Genomic DNA, 21,316 nt, shown 5'->3' with positions numbered 1-21,316 from the left:
TCATTTGTAACCAACCAGAACAAAAACCAATGTGTTAACCAACCAAACAAACCCAACTGACCCAAATCAATCTAAACTAAACCAGACTAACTGGCCCGAACCAACTGACCCAACCTAAACCAACTGACCCAAATCAATCTAAACCAAACCAGACTAACTGACCCGAACCAACTGACCCAACCTAAACCAACTGACCCAAATCCCACCAACTGACCCAACCAAACCAACCTTAACCAGCCCAAACCAAACCAGACTAACTGACCCGAACCAACTGACCCAACCAAACCAACCTTAACCAGCCCAAACCAAACCAGACTAACTGACCCGAACCAACTGACCCAACCTAAACCAACTGACCCAAATCCCACCAACCGACACAAACTAAATTCAGATTGTTTTTCCCTCCGAGGTCAAATCCCTCACGGAGCAGTGATTGCTTCTTTTTAAAGGCTCAGTGTTCCTGCTTCATCTCATCTCTCAGACCTGCAACTTCCTCTTCATCTTTGTGCGTTTGTACAAAACCATAAGAAGAAGAGGAGCTGGTTACCCTCCATGTATAACCTTGACTCCCCTCAACCAATAAAAGCTCTCCTCAAATAAAAACCCCGATGATCCATAAATATCCAGAGCGTGATGCAGATGGACGACAGCAATACGCTTTCACAATGAACGTTCTTTCAGCCTAAATAATATCCACAGAGACAAGTATGTGCGCACACACACACACACACACACACACACACACACACACACACACACACACACACACACACACACACACACACACACACACACACACACATACACACACACACAGTATAGCTCGTCCATGGAGAGCACCACTTGTGCAGCTGCAGCTATTGGAGCTGAGCATTCAGTGGTTCACTGGTCTGGAATGTATTTGCAGCAGGAAGATGGGTGAGAGAGGAAAAACCACACGGACTCCATTACATCAGAGACACAGGGCACAGAAGACGAGGGGGGGACACCACACTCATCTACTCAACCCCCCCTCCCACCACACACACACACACACACACACTCATGGTGCTGAATGCAAGGGAGTCAGGAGGGAGGGATGTGGGGAGGAGAGTCAGACGTAAGGGATGGACGAGGGGACAGAAGATGGAGGCCGAAGCGGTCGGCTCGTCCTCGAGGGGTCTGGCCTCGCACGCCCAGGGCAACGTGTGGCCCCTGCCTCGGTCCTGGGGAGGGTGGAAGAGACGGCAGCGATCTGTGCGCATTCTGTCTGGCTCATTATGTGGGGGATGAAGTGAAACAGCCGGGGGGGGGGGGGCATTTGTTCTGCGTGGACTACCCCTCAGCGGCCAAGCGGCTGTCTATTTATAGCAACGAGAGGGGAAGGGAGAGAGAGAGAGAGAGCCTAAATAAAATAAACACAGGGGTCATTTCCTCGCTCACTTCACTTCCCTCCCTGCGTGGAGAGGAAGTCCATCTTTCTGTCATTTCATTGTGTAGCCCTTGGTAAGTGACATTTCAGGGAGTCAGCAGCAGAGTGAAGGTTCCTGCTTAACCATCCACAGATCCACTGGTTTGATTCACTACTGGGCCGAGGGACTGGGACAAATACACACGTTTCACTTGTTCATAGATATAATAGAAAAAAAGGACTCTACACTCCCAGCAGCCGACAACTGGAGAGAGAGTGTGTGCGTGTGTGCATGTGTGTGTTTGTGTGAGTGTGTGCGTGTGCTCCTTTTGTCACCTCTTTAGGAACTTTTCCAGGATGAATACCGACCTCATCAGGACAGTAGAGCTCATAAGCCCTGTCCTCCTCCTCCTCCTCCACCTCCTCCTCCTCCTCCTCCACCTCGGAGCCGGATTAGGCCCTTGGAAGATGTGCGGGGGGTTATTTAGAGTTTCAGTGCCCAAGATGTCGCCGGGCTCGGACATTCTCAACCACCTACACGACTCTGGTTTCTCAGCCTTCATTAATCCTCCATGCTCGTAGAACATCTCGGTAAATATTGAATTTCATTTCCTCTTTTCGTCTTGTCCAATGCATATTTAATGACGTTTTTCTTGCATTTTCCACTAAAAAATTGAATAGCATGTGAGCTTTTGCAAACTAGGACTTCGTCTCATCATGCATCCTGACAGGTCACTTACGATAGCGAGGGTCTCTGGATCGACCCACGTCGGCCTCTGACGGCTGCACCCGCTGTGGATCTCCATAATGGAGTTGTAGTGTGCTGTAACGTATCTCCGGCTGCAGCACACGTGGTTGATGTGAAGTCTGCAGAAAGGAGCTGTGAGGCAGTGCGCCTTTGAGCAATTAGGGAGGTTATGATGATTCAACAACACACAAACACACACAAACACACACAAAAACCACATGAAGTACGTTTACTTCAAGGAGGCAAGAAAGTAAAAATGACTAAACTGACATTTATTTCAAATCATTTTGTCAGCACAATGTAGAGCTAAAGAGATTTTCATGTTAGACATCAGTTTAAATCCACAGAACACAAACAGCACGTCAACAGATTTGACTCCTCACAAAGAAATAGTCCCTACTAGAGCGGATGACTGTTTTGTTCATCATCCAAAACCAGGATTTTTCAAAGTCTGATGATGTGAAATATTAATAGCAACATGGAAACAAATACTTTGACGTGAACCTGGTTTAAAAAAATAGTCTGAATATGACCCTGACACGTCAACAGTGTTTTCTGATGAATTTAAACCAAATAAAGCTATACTCTGAATAAGCAATGATCAAATGAAGATAACAAGACAGTGTACTGACCTGAGACATGTAAATGTCTTTATCACATTCAAATTGACGTACGACAGTTAGCACACAGGACCTAGTGGAAACAAAATGTAAAAAATATAAACGAGAAGTTGAAGCATCGTGCAGCAACTATTGCAACCAATCAAACTTTATTTATGAAACACCTTAGTACAGAGCCAAGAACAAATAACATTTACTGACAATGTAATACCAAATAACAGAATACTTTACTTAAAAAGAAGGTAATGTAAAGATATTAGCCATCAGTAGTTCTCGATTTACTTATGGATATCGACTTTAAAACTTTACAAATTTCTGAGCTACATTCTGCAGCAACAAGCAGCATCTTTGCTTCTATGATTTCAAAATACATTTATGGATATTTATTCACAGTATATCAGGAATACTCCACAATACTAAAGCTGTCTTTAAAAATATATTTATGTGCAGCCCACCGGAACAAGTTACGACTCGGAGCAGCAGAACAAACTTGATGCAAACTGCAGCAATCGGGCGATAAGGGTTTTTAATATCCTTTAATATCCTGCAGCTCCCTGAAGCTGCCACATTAGTGTCAGCAGATTCAAATGGTTTGTGTGGTTAGAGCTGAAATGGCCGTTTCTGAGAGTGTTGGGGGGGATCTGCCACCATTTCCTATTTTAAGTAGAGGTTGGATTATACAGTGTCGAGGTGAGATTCTCTTCAATCTCTGTCTTCAATCTACGCTCGTGAATTTGTAAATCTGGACAGTAAATGGACACGAGTGTAATTGAGCTGTGGACGTTGATCTTTCAGGTTTTTGTGTCGTTGTTGTGACTTTTGTAAAAACGTCTTCAAATATTTCAAAATAAAAATAACAACCAATATTAATCATAATCATTATGGTAATAAAAAAAAAATGTGATGAGTTGGAGATGGATAAGATGTTATGTGGGTCCGACTGATCTATATAGATAATAACATAGGCCATAAAAGTACCATCATTTATAATTGATTAACTAGAAATGCTTTTCCAACAGTGGGCTGCACCTGATGTGTTAATTTGTCTTCTTTGAGGTTCAAGATTTATCTGCTTCCTCCAACACATCATCAGAGTTAATGCTTTACACTGTAAATAAAGATGGCCCACGCGTCTCCACTTCCGCCCACTACTCAGAACTGAAGCCAAAAATATCCTGCATACAAACGCTGCCGTCTTAGAGCGATGATCGTGCAGAGCCAGAGTTTGTGGTCGGCTCAGAACATATGACCTCGGACATTAGTGAGTGTTCAGATCCTAGACTATATATAAAGGGTTCTGATCCAGGATTTTATTTTGTCTTTTCATAATTTTTGCAGTTTTCAAAGAGAATAAAGTATTTGAAAAGAACATTTAAGTTATATTTAGATACGTTAACTGCATTCAATGTGGTATTTGTGTGGTATTATTAGTTATACTATTTCCAACAACACTGCTTCTACTAACAGGTTATTTGAATACTTTTAAATCAGTAAGGTTTTGAACACATTATTCTAAATAACGGAATTGCTGCTTTCCTTCAGGTAAAACGTCTCCGCACTTCTTACACCACTGCAGTTAACATTCCAGTCGAAACCACATCAGCTCCCATTGGCTTATTGACCAGCGTCCAACTCGATACTTCTTCTTTCCCACGGTAAGAAACAGCCTGGTCCTCGGCTGCAGCTCCAGTTCAGAGTGGATCTCATCAGGAACCGCCTGGGGCCCGTGTCTGTGCAGCTTCCAGCACCAGTGAGTGATTCACCTCTTCAGATTACAGATGCACCAACATGTGGCCGCTCTAAATTTAGACGGGCCTCTTCAGAAACACCGGCGCCACCACGGAGCCTCGATGTGATCTGCAAATCCCGCTGCGACAAATGACTTGATTGCTCTGCTCCGTCACTCAGGGCCGTTTGGTGGGATCGAGGCAATCACGGCGGCGCCGCTCCGACACCAAAACAAACCAATCACAGAGCAGCTCTCCACACAAGACTTGATAAAACTGCACATGCAAAAAACAAATGTAATCCTCACATATGAGCTGCTGTGATTTCTTCCACAAATACATACGAGTATTGAGGTGCATACAAATTCATGAATATAAACAAAGTGATTTTATAGAAAATAAATCCCCAGACATCGCCCATTCAGGAACTTAAGGGGATTTATTATGTGACTGTTTCTGGAGCTGAGCGAAGTGCGGCTGTGTATCCGTCACGTGTCACTCACACAAACAGATCTTATACATACTGATGAGGACATTGCAGCAAACAACTAAATACATTAGTTTCATGGGGCAAAAGAGCAGGAAGGAAATATGAATGTGATTTTATTTCCATTGTAAACGTAATAAATCCATCGCTTTGCAAAGTAATAAATGTCAGAAAACCACATCAGTGCCTAGACCTGCAACGCCTGAAGAGGCCGAACTGTTTCTTCTTTCTCTTTCATACTTTAAACTGATGACTCAACACATCTACAAGCTTTTAACGTGAATAAAATACAAACTAAAGTCATGATTTGGATCAATAGCAATAATTTATTGAGAAAATAAATCAAATATGGATATAAACCTGTATATGGACATACATGTGTAAAGTTCCCACCTTTCAACTGTGTGAAAGACTCAGATGTGCCACCTACTGGTTGTTCATCAGACGCCAATCAACAGGTGACTTCTGTGTGTTAAAGCAACGCTATGTAAAGGTGGATATTACCCATGATTCCCGGCTCCTGACGAGCTGTCAGAAAAACACCAAACTCGAGTAGAATTCGTCATATATTAATAGTTCCTTGGTTTTGAATAAGTCTTTTTATCAGTCAGTTCCTCACTTCTCACAGGAGAAGTTACCTGGAGCAGGAGCAGATGTTCAGGGTGTCACTGAACCGTCAAACTCATTCAGAAAATGATGTTTTAAGGTTTCATAGTGTTGCTTTAAATGTCAGTGCGTATTTCTTTAAATTTAAAGCAGACCTTGAACTTGTTTCAAGGTTTTAAGCTCATGTGGTATAGATGTAACCACAAGCAGCTCTGAACAACCAGAGGAGACCACAACAATGCACATGTCCAAAGATTCAAGTCCAACACAAGCAAAGAAACAAGTTGAGCCAGTGCCCTGAAGTTGTGGACTCTGGGATAATTGTGTCTCTGCGGCATCTTCGCCACAGACGGCGTCCATTCTTGCCTGGTCCGTCCGGCTGTGGCTTGTTTGCAGTTTGCAGTCGGCGCTGCCGGGGCCTCGCGGAGCCTCAGTCCTGTTTGTTCTGCTGGATTCGCTGCTGCTCCTGATAGTCCCTCGAGTCCTCCCAGGGACGAGGACCACGGATGTTCCTCCACCCGTCCAGATCCTTCTCCTTTATCCTCTGCAGAGGGGAGGCAGGAGACAGCAGGAGAGGAGGTTCAAACTTCAGGATGCCAAACAAATCTAAACTAGACAAAGATTAAACACTACAGGATTTCTCCTGATTGCAAATAACACAAGGCGTCAGAGTCAACTCAGGATTCCTCTGCGTTTACTTGATGTGGTTTGAAATGGCCAGATGTAGCAGAGTCTGACCATCTGGTTTGTCAAGAGAGGCACGGAATTAACCTGCCAGTGTTTCTGTTTTTTCAGATCTAGTTTTTGGACGGTTGAATAGGTTTTGGAAACTCTGATTTCACTCAAACTTCATTACATATGTATTTTCACGCAATTCCATTAACAATTACAATTAGTTTGTGCTGATAACCTGTATGTCTAGTCGACAGTGACACATTTTCACCTCATCTCAGAACTACTGTTTCAGGTTCATGGCAAATAAAAGCAGCTGACAAAGGCTCTGTACTTTGATCGTGTGATAATCCCTGAGGAACATCAAGTACCTGAGGTTTAGACTCCGGGTCTAGAAAGTGAAGCCAATGGGGAAGTGCCTGAAACCTGTATTATCTCTAATGACCAGCAGAGGGTGACTCCACTGATTCCTAAAATAAGTGTCTGCACAAGTCTGACAAAATCCAACGGGTGCAGGTTGCAGGTCTGGTTGGACCCAGGCTCCTTCAAATATGGTTATATTCAAATAACCTAAATTAGCGGGTAAGTGCAGATTTGTCCCCCCCGACCCCTCCCTCTCTTCCCCCCTGCTTTACCAGCGATAGACTGTTTCTTTCATTTATCTCCCCCCCCCTCTCCAAACTGACTGCCTTTACCTCGTACTGCTCCTCCAGCATCACCGGCTGCTTCTCCAGGTTGACTTTAGCCTCCAGTGAAGGATCCAGCTGAGAGAGAACGGAGAAGAAACCGTTTTTTAAAAAGCATGTCGAGGAGGAAACACACAGTGAATTCATTCTTTGATGTATGAATAATGATAACTGCACTGGAGGTGAGTATGTTTTCTTTTATAAGTTTGTTGGGAGCATCAGAAAGTGAAGCCAGTGTTTTAGTATCTAAAACCTGCATTCTCTTTAGTGACCAGCAGGTTTAGAAATAAGTCATAACACATAAAAGTCTCCTCACTTCATTTATAACATTTAAACATTTTCCTACGGAGTCTATGGTCTCGATCTCTAGATTCAAGTCTGATTTCAAAACGGCATAAAGTTCATTTTGTATATTTTGTTCCCATTTATCGTAAACTAGACGCTTAAGCACTGAATGCATTGGGGCGTGGATACAGTTTGATTGACAGGTGTCGGTCGTGCAGTGCCCTGTAGCTCAGTCAGACTCCGCCCCCTCAGTTTAAATAACTAAGATGGCGGAGGACAATATGCTAATCTGCAGCTCCCAAACCAGCAGGTGACGTCCCAGTGGGTGGTCCGGGCTCTCTAATCCCACAGGGAGAATCTGCTTTACCAGGTTTTCACTCTGCTAATTATTTATTTTTTAAAGTGAACAAACATCACCAGGTTCAGTAACAGGATGTTTTTGGGAGAGAGAGTCGAGTCCAGTGCAGAAATCTGGATTTCCCTGAGAATAGCACAGAAATGAATCTCATTCCGAACCATTACTTTTAATGATTTGTAATATTTCACAGCTATGATGCCGCAGTTACTCGGGTGACTTGTGGATTTTTTCTGACTCCACGACTGATTTTTAATTAGACCTTCATTGCTACGGCAAATAAATAATATATACTGAGCATTTGTCAGCGTTCAGACCGGGGGAGGGGGGGGGGGGGGGTTAATAGCCCAATTAAGTCGTTTGATACCTAATATGGAGCTTGAACCCCAAAACAGAGTGGGAGCGTTCGGGAGGGGAAACAAATTCACACAGAACCTGGAAAGGGACGAGAAAAATCCTTGAAGGACGATTCTGCCTTCAGGCTAAATGAAATCATTGAAGAGAAAATGCTAATTGAATCACACAGTGACTTCCTCTCAGACAGGGGCTTTAATGATTTAAATATCAGAGGGAGGAAAAAAGAACGGCCCGATAAGAGGCCAAAGAAAGAATCGGGAGAGTGGATTTAATCGTGCATATTTACGACTGTTTGGATTTTCAAATCACATGTGCACAGACACACACACAGACACACACACATGGCAGAGTCTGATGGAGAGGGACTCATGCAGCCGCGGGCCCCATCAGGAGAGAGTGAGCAGTGTGGGGGCAGCTACAGAAACATGGAGCTGCTGCTCCTCCTCCTCCTCCTTCTCCTCCTCCTCCTCCTCCTCCTCCTCCTCCTCGGTGCAGTGCTGCCTCACATGGACGGTAATAAGAAAAGATGCCGCTGCCATCTGGCTCCCACCCAGATGACACGCATCGGGCATTCGTCACAGTAAAGTAGCACAAAACAGCCACTTGCCCTCGCAGCTAGCTCATCAGATCATAATGGCTTCTAATAAAGAGTCGGCCCTCTGTCATTTGAATGAATCGGGTCTGTCACTCAGTGAATAATTAGAGCCTGTTCTCACTTCTGGCTCTTGGACTGACTCACCCTGAGCGGGTTAGAAAAGCCTCTCAGTGCTGTGTGTTTCTGCAGGCTAGTTCTGAAACTGACAAACATCTAGCGACTCATTTTAAGTTAATTAAAAACACAATTATAAACAAACACACTGATATGTGAGTCCACAGCAGTCTGTCATTTACGTGAACTATTTTCCCACGTCACTCCCAGGTACAATTACAACTCTAACCACCAGATGGAGTATTTTCACACCTACTACACAGTACTGTGCAGAGCCTGACGCTTTGACCCTGTCAGTGATGGTCGGTGATGGTGTGGTTGATCTTTTTACTGTTTTCTGTGATCTACTGGATGTTGGAGCTTTATATTCTGTCTCATCGATTGGATGTGTGAGCCCTTTGGATATGTAACACATGATGAATTTAATACAAACCTTTCCCTTGATCCTCTGGGAATCATATCTCAGTTGTGTGAACTCTCGCAGGCCAAAGGAACCTCCAACTATCAGCAGCTGAAATAACATGGAAACGATTTGATAACGTATGTGTTAGTGTTCAGAGCCTTCACAGGACTTACACAAGTTATGCAAGCTACATCGGTAAACAGGAAATTTCTAGTAGGGAAATGCATTACAGTATTAACTAATAGCTTTGTCTACAAAGTGCAAGAAAATAACAAATCTAATATATTGTTAAAGATGACATCTTCATATATTTTGCCTTGTCTGACATCAAAATACCAAGTTTATTATCATGTATGATTAAGTAAAGCATCAAATCCTCAAATTTGAAAAGCAGTCAAATCCAACAATATGACCACGAATGAAAAGATAAGATAACTCTTATATGTTTTGACAGTTAGCATGCAGCTGTTAGCATGTCAGCTAACAGGCTTCGTTATCATCTACGGTAGAATCACGGTGTGTAACAGATACTCACGAGCATCGGGACTCCATATCTGACCGTCTTGTTCTTCTGCAGAAGCTTGAAGTTGATCATGGTTCCTCTGCTCCGCTACGACTCCATGTTACTGAGGAAACTCTGAGCAGGTCACAGCTGGGACGAGCTTCCTGAGCGGGTCCGACGCGCTAAAGTGTCCGAAGCGATACAGGGGGTCCAGAGCAAAGGTTCCGCTCATGATCACAATGGAAATATAATTTTGTAGGATACTACAAGTACCATTATACATCTGTTATGTAGTATTTACATATTGCAATAAAAATACTACACTCAATTAGAAATGAAGTGATTCAGAGGATATTGTGATAACTAGCTTTTTTTTATTTTAAAATTTCATCTGTATTGCCCTTATTCAGGAATACAATCTGCCTCATAGGGTTTATAGAAATAGATGATATGTATATAAGAAGTGTAACTAAAGGGGCAGTTTGTGTAAAGTGTGTATGAAAATGTGATTGTGAAACAATATTCTATAGATATTCTCACACACCCGGGTCTGACCAGCCTGTGGTGACCCCTCATCGACACTAAGGTGCACAACCGATGATTCGTCCTTAACATCCGCTGGTGGTCATGAATATCTGCTGGTGGTCGGCAGCTTAAGATCAGCCTTTCAAGTTAGTGGGATATTCACCATCTTGTTCCATGTTCTGAAATACAATTATAATATTGGCAAATGTATTTTGTTTGTTGACGGCTGTGTTTTTGTACATTGACCTTCATTTATATTCACACTAGTAGGTGTTGCTGGCCTCCTCTGATTGGCAGGTTCTTCCTCACTTCTTCTTCTTATTGCCGGTGTTAAGATACATCATCTCCATCCACTTTGTTGGAGTGTGAACCAGTTTTCTAAAACTATCGTGCACTAAATTCATATAATCAGCCCAGTTTATGTCATATAATGGAATAAACTGTGTGAAAGCCTCTTGTCTTTATCTGTAAAGCTCGGTTCTGCTGCAAGATGTTTATCAGATGAAAGTCTGAGGACTGAAATGTATTCTGATCAACTTCAAGTAAAATAATTGACTAATTTACAATATCTGCACTGCATCACCACAAAGATAACTCATAGTACACAAAGTACAGGCAAAAACTGGTATGTTCACTGTAGAGGATTTCCTTCACCAGGCGACTTTCCAAGTTTCATAATAAACCAAGAATACATTTTTGTCATTTAAACAGAATCTTAAAAGTCTAGCTGGTTTGGCATAAAGTCATATTCAGTATGGGACCTGCAGTGAATGGAGAAAGTGTTAAGCATTAATAATATACTTTTAATGTAGATAGTCTGGGGTTTAGGCCACAATAACCTGTTTAATGATAAATGTTACCCCCCTTTAAAAGGAACATATGTATAGTTTGATACACATAAACAGTTTGATAATATAGGACATTATGTCTGTCATTATAAGTTGTTCTGGATCAGAGATACAGCTAAACAGTCAAAGTATATATATATATATATATATATATATATATATATATTTAGTAAATATACACAGTAAAAAGCATTGATCACTGCAGCAAACAGGAGAATAAGAAGAGGAAGTATAGCAATTTTTCTTTATTACAATTCTTGTCTCTTATTTTCAATCAGGTGAAGAAAAATACCTTTTTTGTTCAGTATAATAAAATATGTTAACTTTATTCATTTTATGAAGAAAAACAATGACAACAAGAAAAATAAAAACAGAAACAAACATTTTTTTCTCTCTCCCTCTTTGTAAACCTGGAGAGCTGCTGCATCGCGTGGGAAACAAAAAAACAACGGAGACAGAGCGTGAGGGAGCGGTGACGAGGCCGGACAGGTGGGAGGAGGAGGAGGAGGAGGAGGAGGAGGAGGAGGAGGAGGAGGAGGAGGAGGAGGAGGAAATAGAGGATAGTGACGAGGAGATAAGGCCAGAGACGTACAAAAAATGAGCGTAGTAGGACAGGAGTGTGGTGCCGGGGCGGTCGGAGGACGTGGCGGTGATCGGAGCAGGTAGGCTGGTGGTCCCGAGTCAGGACGACTGACAGAGTGTTCAGAGGTCACTCTCTCCGTACAGAGCGGTAGAGAAGGACATGTAGTCGAGGGCTCCTGGCACGCCGTCGGGCCCGGTGTAGGGGGCCATGCGGGCCATGCAGTACTCGGCCTGGTCCGGAGGCAGCTCCCGGCGCAGCTCATCGGCTAAAATGTAGTTCTGCCGGTGGAGGAGAAATCAAAATGAAATGTTTTTTATGTTAGAACAGAAGCTAAGAGTGAGATTATAAATACTTTACAAACAGTCTGGATATAATTCAAATTCATTATCTAACGTGACAGAGATGTAACTCTTTCCTGTCAAACTCAGAATCAACAATCGCAGCCACGTTCAGCTCTGTGTTTATTTGAACCTTTTGTAGAGATGCTGAGAGCTGGAAGAAATGAGTCAGTGCTAAACAAAGTGAAACAGACCAGAGAGCAGCAGCTACTTGGCAGATCAGCCCAGTGGAAAACCGGCTGAACCTAAACTGAACAGGTGATAAACAGGATTCCCACTCTGCTCTTTTTCTGCTCGATGAGGACGTAACTCACAGTCGACCCTTCAGGGACCAGAAATCACTTTTTAATGCCCTTAGCTCCTGATGAGATTTCTGGCTTCACTGTTTCTCTGGCTGGGAGTTTCTGAACTTCCTCTGTGGTCAAAGTACTGAAATAGATGAACTAAAAACAATCTTTATTTTTCCCGGAGAAACATAAACAAACATAAAAACTTTAGCATATAGGCTCATGGCTAAGAGGAATTAAAATGTAAGCTGTTCTATAAGAAACGTTCCAAAACAATCTGTCTCTGTTTTTTTGTGCAATATCATTTTACTTTATGTTATGAATGTTTGCTACTTCGTGGAATGTAAACACAACATTGACATGTACTTTTAAGGTGATGCAGTGAACTTTCTTTTAGTTCGGTTTTTGGTCTCGTTCGACTCCTGAGAAAAATGTCTGGTCCTTTAGCTTTTAACTTAGCACAGCAGGTAGCACGACCTGAACATTTCTCTGAACACAGATTCTGTCAACAACCAAAACCAACAAAGATAAAAGAGCAGAAAAAGAACCAAAAAGATAAAGTTGTTGTTTGTAAAAACCAAAACAAGCTGCAGATTTTCTTCTTATTACAAATCCACATATTATCCAGGTCATTCTCTATTTTTACTTCTTCAGATCTTACTTTCCCCCCAGTTTTCTTAAACCTGTTTTGAATACTCTTGAATACTGTGGTTTAACCGTACCTTATCCCCGGCCAGGACCTTGAAGGAGGCCATCACTTGGTCGGCAGTGTCCGTGTCCGCAGTCTCGCGGGACATGAAGTCGATGAAGGCCTGGAAGGTGACGATGCCCATCCTGTTGGGGTCCACTATGCTCATGATGCGGGAGAACTCGTTTTCACCCTGGAGGCAAGAGAAAGGAAGCTCAGTTCCCAAATCACTGACATCCTACACAAGGTGGTTTAACTTATTTTGATCCTTTACACGTAACACGAGTGATACTAGATTATTCTGAGGTTCTGTTGAGTGAAAATCTCTAATTTCTATGAACAAAACAAAATTATAGAGCACAAAACTGTTTTTTTTCAAATTGAAATACAGTTCAAGTTACATCTACAGTATTTATTACCATCTCCAGCTGGTTTCAATAATCACACACAGTCACATGTTCATGCTTGAAGGGTGCTCATGGCTTTACCAGGTTGTAACCCATGGAGATAAGGCAGGTTTTGAAGTCTTCAGCCTCCATGTTTCCTGTTCTCTTCTACAAGGTCAGCGATGGACAAACGAGACCAGGAGGAGGAGAGAGAGACAGAAACAGGGAGAAGCAGGGATAGGACAGGAAGTCATTGGAAGAATAAAAGAGGAACAAGGAGTCGAGGGAGGAAACGCCGCAGCAATCCGCCAAGAGGGGACGTGGCAAGATGAAGGTAGGAAGTAAAGGTGAGGAGAGAGAGAGGGAGGATTGGGGGAGGAAAAGAATACGAAGGGGGGAAAAGGTCCAAAAGGAAAAAAAAACAAAAAAACAGTTAAACCTCTCACCGCGGGGGTGTGGCTACGTTTCAGTACCTGTGCATCGTTGGCGATATCGAAGCCCAGGCTGATCAGGCAGGCCTTGAACTCCTCCGCGCCCAGAGTGCCCGAGCGGTCCTGGGGGGTGTGGGGCCAGTGCCAGGCGAGGCGTCGGGGGGGCCACAGGCCATGCAGCAACACATACAGCGGTGTCAGTGATGGTGAAGGGGGTGGTGGGGGGGTGGTAAGATGGGGAGGCAGGTGAGGTGGTGGTGGTGGTGGGGGGAGGTTGGAGGGAGTGCACCATGCACAGGGACAGAGGTGAGGGGTGGGGGTGTGGGGGAGGTGGGGGGGTAAAGGGAGAGGATCATGCACCAGAGATAGAGGACAGAGAACACAGTGCATATTCATTAGGATCTGGCAGGTGACCACACGGGGGCAGCAGTGCTGCCGTGCTGGGCGAGAGCATTCAGAGGCGTTAAGGTGCAGTGTGGCAGGCAGACTACTGGGCCCTGGGGTGAGGTTATTCATCCATGACACAGAGTACTTCACAACACAGAGTACAAATACCTTCTCTGTACAGGCAGAGCTTCATTAAACACTTTTAAATACACATTCACATCTTAATACTCAGATTCTGTAGATCACTCTGTGCTTCCCCTGATAGAGGCCTTGATGGCTGAAACACGCTTTTGAACTTACCACCTCCTTCAGTGCCTCACATTGCTCACCGCAGATGAGAAGCACTCCTAGCTTATTGTTTCATACATTAATATAATAATTATAATATATATAGTGTGTAAACACTGGCCTGGGAAGCAGCTAATGATTCTAATTTCCAGTATTTAACTTTGCTAAGGAGATTTCAGTTGTCACCCCTTTGATTGAGAAGATTACACAAAAATACTCGACAGATTTGCATGAAACTTTAAAGAGTGAAATGGACGAGGGAAGAACACCTTGAATTTTGCTGCAGATCCAGGAATTATTTTTCAACATTGTGAGATAAGGCTCAGATTTAATTGTTTTAAGATCTCTGGTGTTAAATCCAGTTTGAGAAGCTGGAATCAGTTTAAAATTCTCCACATGTCACTGTTTCTGTCACTGGATCAATCGATTAATCACTAAACTGCTCCAGGAAGCTTTGACGTGTGGAGGCTTGATCCTAATGAAATATTAGAATAAAGGCCAGACCGTCCTCCTCAGGTATTTAATAACAATACGGCAGCTCTGGAAGAATGTATGAGGTAATGGTGGCGCCCAGGGGAGAGCTGGGGGGAGGGGGGGAGGAGGAGGAGGAGGAGGAGGAGGGTGAGCTAAATAAAAACTCATCCATAATTGGTGCTGCTCCTGTCACGGTGAGCCCCAGTGTACACACAGAGTTCTGGGGTCGGAGCAGAGCGAAGACGGGAGGTTTTGTAGAAACAGGCGTCCGTGGGAAGAGGCTGTGTTTAAACCAGATTCTCTGTTTTGCAGATTTGACTTTCATTTAGACGCTGATTCTTGTTTCCTTTCTTATTCTTCTTGCTCGTGTCCCTGTACTTTAATTCCCTTTTCAACCAAGCATTAAGTCACCCCACAGCCGGATGCCTTTCACACACAAACTGTTCCGTCTGCACACTCGTCTGGTTAAAGGATCGATAAAAACCAGCAACACCTCGGGAAGAGAAATCCTCACCTCAACGGCTTCGTGTAGCGGATGAAGTCTAAAATGTATAAAGGACAAACTTGTGACTCCACATGCCAGAAACTAATATTTAGAATTATTGGTTGACATTTTGGGAAATAAGCTGATTTCTTGCTGAAAATTAAATAAGGAGACTGACACCAATCTCACGTCTGTACGGAAAAAAACAGTTAAGTTTGTGATGTAACTCAGCCAGAGAGTGAATTCACTTATTCCCCACGTGCCAAGCCCTGGATTTAACAACATGAAACCTTTCTGCTCCTGCTTCAGTTTCATTAAACGTCTGTTTGCCAAAAGCCAAACTGCAAATGAGGAGCAAACAACCCCCGACCCGCCTCCTCGCCTCTGTCTGCACGGGGACTCAGTTCGACTACTGACCCTGTCGAAGTGGTTGAAGGACGCCCGGAACTCGTTCAGCTGCTCCTGGCTGATGCCCTTGGCGTCTCGCGTCAAGATCTGGTTCTCGATCTCGTTGATGGTGCGGGCGATGGTGGTGAGCAGCTGCTCCCAGCCCACTCGGATGTGCTGCGGAGGAGAAAGACGGAGAGACAGGGAGGCAGAGGAAGTTTAATCAGGGTCAGGGAAGAGGTGTGAAGTAAAAGAGTCTCAGGTCAATTACTTTAACTGGGATTAAGCCGTGAGTCAAACACTGGCTGTGGATGATTAGTTGTGTGTTTTATCCCGTGTGGAGGAAAAAGGCTGATGAAGTTTACAGCCGAGAAAAGAACCGAGGCGTCTGACAGGAGCTGGAAAATGTGGCTCAAAACACATACACACAAATAAAAGACGGTTTATAGTGTCGCACGTGGCGGATGAGTAGTATCAAGGTATTTCTGTTCATCGAGCCTGGAGGTAAAATAGAATTAAACTCCTTCCTGTAGTCGTCTTATCACACTGCCACTCCTGGTTCTTCCCTCTGTGGTGAACCTGGACCGTCTGAAACCAGTGTGGCTCTACACCGCATGGAGCTGGAAGAGACTGGATGTTCCTCGGGTGCCGCGCTCACCTCCATGGTGTAGTTGGTGTGCTTGTTGTCGAAGATGAGCGCCTCCTGGATGAGCTGGTGGTCTCCCTCCAGCTGGTCGATCTTTGGCTTGTAGTTGACGATGCTCTTCTCGTACTGGCGGAGGTTGGTCAGCTGGTCCTCCAGGGTGCCGTGCATCTCGATGGAGATGCGGCCGATTTCCTGCAGTGGCACGCACACGCACACGCACACACACACACACACACACACACACACACACACACACACACACACACACACACACACACACACACACACACACACACACACACACACACACACACACACACAAACACACACACACACACACACGAATACATTTGATAAAAAAATGAAATTATTATTTTTTATCATAAACTATTTGCCGACCTATCTTATCAGGCCTCATTCTGAACGAGGTCATTTGCATGGTTGGCTCCGGTTACACACTGACCTCCATCTTGGTCTGGATCCAGGGCCCGATGACATTGGCCTGGTTTGCAAACTGTCTGCGCAGACGCTCGTTGTTCTGCTGTCGGGCGTGTTCCTCGATCAGGGCCTGGTCGCGCTGCGGCACCAGCTGCCTGACCTACAGGGGGCAGGAGAGAGACGGAAAGAATGAAACTTCTGATGAACATCTAGAATAAAGCCAACAGAAATCCTCCACTCGGTATCTCTATCAAAATCTCCCACGAAAGGACTGTGCAGACACAAACGACCAGATTAGAGCTCCCTTCATTGATCTCATTACCTTGTCCCATTTGCCGTTAATCTCCAGTGGGTTGATGGTGGTGTAGGGATTGGTCCCGGCCATATTCACATGATAGGTCTGCACGATCTTGGCGATCTCGTTGTGGATGCCCAGGATGGCCTGGCGCTCCTTGTCCGCCTCCGGCAGCGTGGCCTTGAACTGCTCGTGGGCCGAGCTCAATCCCTGAGACACGGAATAAAAAAATATATAACACCGAACAAATACAACAAGCGATCACTTTCTTTCATGCAACTCTGTCAGGAAAATACTGAAATGTAGAAACGAGAAGTTGCAGGGTTACACGGGGTTGCACCATGTTTATTTCTGGTCTCTGTGTATTTGCTTATCTTCCTTCCTACAGTAAAACCACAAACACAATGTGGCAGAGCAGTCAGAGCCAGGCTAGCTGTTTATACCCGTTTCCAGTGTTTGTGCTAAGCTAAGCTACGATAACCTGCATTTTACTCCGTCTTATTTATTATTCATCCATTTTCTCAGATGTTTGTTCAAGAGTTAAGTGATAAGTTTGGTTTTATATTGTTTTTTTTGGTGCTGAAAGCGACACGTGATTGGTTGAGAGCGTGTATCCTCAGGGAGTCGATATTGTGGCTCCACACATAATCTCTCTGGTGCCAGATGGCAGCGTTCATATCCGGGATATTTGAGCTATTTTCTGGGTAATTAAGAGCCACGCAGACGTGTTAGCCATCTTTATCAAGAGTCTCTTATCGAACCCCTCAGTGAGCGTTTCTCCCAAAATGTCAAACTGTTGCTTTCAATTCTCCTGCGACATATTTATTCTGGGGGTAAATAAAAAGTCTCTGCTGAGAGTTCTCCTCTCTGCGCTCACCTGAATTTCTTCGATGGTGTGGACGATAAAGGTGTCCTGCAGGTCCTCCATGGCGCCCTCCATCCAGTTGTTGAATGGAGCCGCTCTTTTGGCAAACTCAAGGTACAGTTGGTCTATGGTTTCAAGCAGCTTCTCAGTTCTCTGTTAAAAAAGCAAAAATTCAAAGGTTTTTTTGTGTTTTATTGATCTTCAGATTGTAGAGGAGGGAAAGTCAAAGATACAGGAGCCGGGAGGAGAAGCCTGAAGATCACAAGAGTCTCCTCAGAGGAGAAATCTGATACTCAGAGGGATGTGAAGTTAGAAATGTAACTCTCCAGTAACTCGTCTCACCTGCAAAGCCTCGTTGCGTGTCTGGGTCAGATTTCCCAGTGCGTCCCACTGGTCACAGATCCGCTGGCAGCGAGCGTTTACACTGGGGGAGTCGTAGTAGTCCAGCTCACTGGAGCACAAACAGACGAGACCACAGGAGATTTATCATCATCATCATCATCATCATCATCAGTGAAATAACCACAGTCCTGACTTGGACTAAATCTGGTGAATTCATTTGGTTGTTTTTAAACCATCATCTTCCTCTGATGCAGATTAATGAGTCTGTCATCCTGCTGCGACATAGTTTGAGGGTTATATTTCTTTTCTTCTTTTTTTTTGGTTACTTACACCATTTTATTTTTTACTTGATATAAAAATATGTATAATCCTAAAGTTTGAGATCATTATAGAGAGACACCAGATGATTACTACAACCATAGATGATAGAGTTACAGAATGAACTAAACAATCATCCCTCATTCCGTCCTATTCCATTCTTTCTTTTCATCTTTTCGACTGAGCCTCGGTTGTGTCGCCTCTCACTTTAACTCCTGTGCGATGGCTGCGATCTGCTCCACGCGGTCCTGATGAGCAGCCAGGTCGCTCTCGAAGGCCTCGTGTTTCTTCAGCAGGGCCTTGATCTCCGACAGAGAGGCCGTCTCGTAGTCACTCTTCTGCAGCATCTCCTCCTTACCTGCAGGGGGAGACAGAAAAATGTAAAAGAGTAGTTACAGTAAGTATTTTTTATTTATTCCAAACTAAATTCGGTCAACAGAGAGTTGTCTGGATATTGAACTGTTCGAGATCTTTACATCAGAGGCACTAAACGGTTCCTCGGCTCCTTTTTGAATTCTCCGTACCTTCAGTCCAAGCCTCGTGGATCGCTGCTTTCTGGCGGAACTTCTCTGCCAGGTGGTCGAGTCTTTCCAGCCGGCGAATCTCGTTGAGGAGCCACTCCTCATATCCCTTCTCCGCTCCCTCCAGACCCCCCCACGCATTGTTAATGTCCTGGATGAGGCAGAGGAGAATACTCAAGGATTCACAGAAAACAATCATACAGGTGGAATCAGGTGGAAATTAGGTGATGTCTACATATAGTGGGCATTTATTTGGTTTGCACAAGTTTGACTGAAGTTAAACTAAAACCTAACTTGCTTTGATAGATATGTTTGGCCACTTGTGGACATCGGAAACACAAATGAAACACAAAAATCTTCTTATCGCCCCAATTTCTTGCTGCTTCTGACTTTATAACCCTTTGCTGAGATATGAAACCTCGTTCACATTATACTGAGTGATTTGATCCATTGTAAATACAGCAATTTGATTTATGTTTTAAAAACTCCATCAAAAAAATACACTGTTGATATTTTAAGAAGAATTATGAACATGCAATTTCAATCCTTGGTTTCCAGGGTTAAAAGTATTTTGGATGCATCCTATGTACTTATACTGAAGATCATGATGATATGTGTTATATTCATGCTGTTATAGTAACCAAGTGAGACTCAGGTTTAAAATGTCCCCTGACATCATGTAATTCAAGTCAGTTGAAGTTACTCACAAAAACTCATTTTGGCCCGAGGAGTTTGAATTACAAAACTTTCCTGAACTTTTCTTGGAGCGCTCTGAATGTTTGTGTGCGGGTTCGAACTCGGTGACCTACCGAGACCATCTTTCCCTCCGAGGGCATGAAGGCGGGCCGGTTGCTGAGCCTCAGCTTGGTCTGCAGGGTGTTGAAGTTGATCTCCAGCTGGCACTTCTCCTGCACTTTGGGCGGCTTGTGCTGGCGGCGGTAATCTCTGAAGTCCTCCAGCTTCTGCTGCATGGCCTGCATGGTGTTCTCCGGCAAGCGGTTCTCCAGCCAGGGAATAGTACGACGGATCCACTCCAGCAGCTGGCGTGTGTGACAGCATGTGTGTGTGTGTGTGTATGTGTGTGTGTGTGTGAGAGAGTGTGTTAAAGGTGGAGAATAAGAGGAAGAAAATGGAGGAAAAACAAGTTCAAGGACAAGAAGCCGGTCAGAGGGTCAAAGGAGAATCGTGCAAATAGAAGAGAAATGCAGAATCATGATCAGTGGAGAGGAAAGAGAGGGAGTCAATGAGATGTAGTGGATGTGATTCATGTGTGGAAACAAATAACAGGGTAAGAAACTTGGTTAGAAGAGTTGTTTTTCTTATTTCTTCAAATGTAACTGAGAACATTTCATGTCTGAAATATCTTAAATAGTTCATAACTGTGCTGTTGGATGTTTTATCCCATCACTACAGAGTTTAAGTTAATCTGATGATAAGCGTGCAGATTTGAAACATGCTTTTAAAAGCTAGTCCATCACATTGGAAATTAACATTTTCTGTAACCTTTCACTTTTTGTCAGCTGATTCTGCAATACGAGATTTCTGAACTTTCCGTAGACAGTGAATGCATCGCATAGAAGTCTTTTCAAAATAAAAGGCTTCCAGCGACTGTAACATCCCACCGATAATTTAACTTGGATCAACCCGAGGAAAAAAGGAGACAAATAAAATGCTCACTAATACAGAATAAACATTACTTCTTCACTATCAATTCATCTGCAGATCTCGATTTGTAGATTAATCGTTTGGTCAGAAAATACTTTAAGATTAAATCCAATTTCTCAAGGTCACAACTTCCTAAAACCTGAGGTAGTTTCTTCATTTCCTTTCTTGACTCAACCAACAGTTTAAAACTGAAAGTCACAATTACGTGAGACTAAGAGAAGCGGCTCTCAAACCAACTTATTTCACTTTCAAGTCTCTATGACTCAAGTTTCATATCATGTAACGACATTAACTGGAACCAAAGTCTGCCTTTATCAATCTTAATATGTATTTGATAGAATTTATTTTGAAGAAAGCATTTTAAACAAGTTAAAACTAGTTTATAATCTTTTACACGTGAACATCTTTAGTGCATCTTTATGCTTGAGCCTCACAGCCACAGTGTTAATCTGGTTTGTGGCCTCTAACCCTGCACCTGCACGGAGCACAGACACCCCCGGGCTGAAGGAGGTGGGGGGGGGGGGGACTCAACAAGGGGGAGACAGCGGGGTCAGTGGTGGTGCAGGACAATCA

At 43.8% G+C, this 21,316-nt stretch overlaps 2 protein-coding genes across 6 annotated transcripts in view; both read right to left on the bottom strand.

The window, feature by feature from the left end:
• Window positions 1–5,278: 5,278 nt before the first annotated feature.
• On the bottom strand, window positions 5,279–9,741 carry LOC133962365 (cytochrome c oxidase assembly protein COX16 homolog, mitochondrial). The gene is made up of 4 exons (XM_062397943.1): window positions 9,581–9,741; window positions 9,076–9,153; window positions 6,946–7,014; window positions 5,279–6,122 (listed from the first exon to the last, which is right to left on the bottom strand). Exons 1-4 carry the CDS (start codon window positions 9,638–9,640, stop codon window positions 6,009–6,011), a joined length of 321 nt encoding a protein of 106 aa, XP_062253927.1. The 5' UTR covers window positions 9,641–9,741; the 3' UTR covers window positions 5,279–6,008.
• Window positions 9,742–11,150: 1,409 nt separating this feature from the next.
• The window catches only part of actn1 (actinin, alpha 1), a 43,528-nt gene continuing 33,362 nt past the window's right edge, over window positions 11,151–21,316 (bottom strand). For 2 of the 5 annotated variants that reach the window (XM_062397181.1, XM_062397179.1), the window contains exons 10-21: window positions 19,888–20,118; window positions 19,082–19,229; window positions 18,765–18,915; window positions 18,240–18,348; window positions 17,910–18,050; window positions 17,060–17,242; window positions 16,763–16,897; window positions 16,312–16,491; window positions 15,684–15,830; window positions 13,305–13,370; window positions 12,851–13,009; window positions 11,151–11,781 (exon numbers count right to left, since the gene is read on the bottom strand). In XM_062397181.1, the coding sequence (XP_062253165.1) occupies window positions 11,623–11,781; window positions 12,851–13,009; window positions 13,305–13,370; window positions 15,684–15,830; window positions 16,312–16,491; window positions 16,763–16,897; window positions 17,060–17,242; window positions 17,910–18,050; window positions 18,240–18,348; window positions 18,765–18,915; window positions 19,082–19,229; window positions 19,888–20,118 (1,809 nt within the window). In that variant the 3' untranslated portion in view covers window positions 11,151–11,622. Of the gene's footprint in view, window positions 11,782–12,850; window positions 13,010–13,304; window positions 13,371–13,675; window positions 13,757–14,152; window positions 15,325–15,683; window positions 15,831–16,311; window positions 16,492–16,762; window positions 16,898–17,059; window positions 17,243–17,909; window positions 18,051–18,239; window positions 18,349–18,764; window positions 18,916–19,081; window positions 19,230–19,887; window positions 20,119–21,316 lie in introns of those variants that run through there. The other 3 variants (XM_062397177.1, XM_062397178.1, XM_062397180.1) reach the window with 3 other exon arrangements.

Source organism: Platichthys flesus, chromosome 10 (genome assembly GCF_949316205.1).
Source record: "Platichthys flesus chromosome 10, fPlaFle2.1, whole genome shotgun sequence".
In the NCBI taxonomy this organism is placed as follows: domain Eukaryota; kingdom Metazoa; phylum Chordata; class Actinopteri; order Pleuronectiformes; family Pleuronectidae; genus Platichthys; species Platichthys flesus.
The sequence above is the reverse complement of the archived record's forward strand: the minus strand, read 5'-3'. Positions and strand labels throughout refer to the sequence as shown.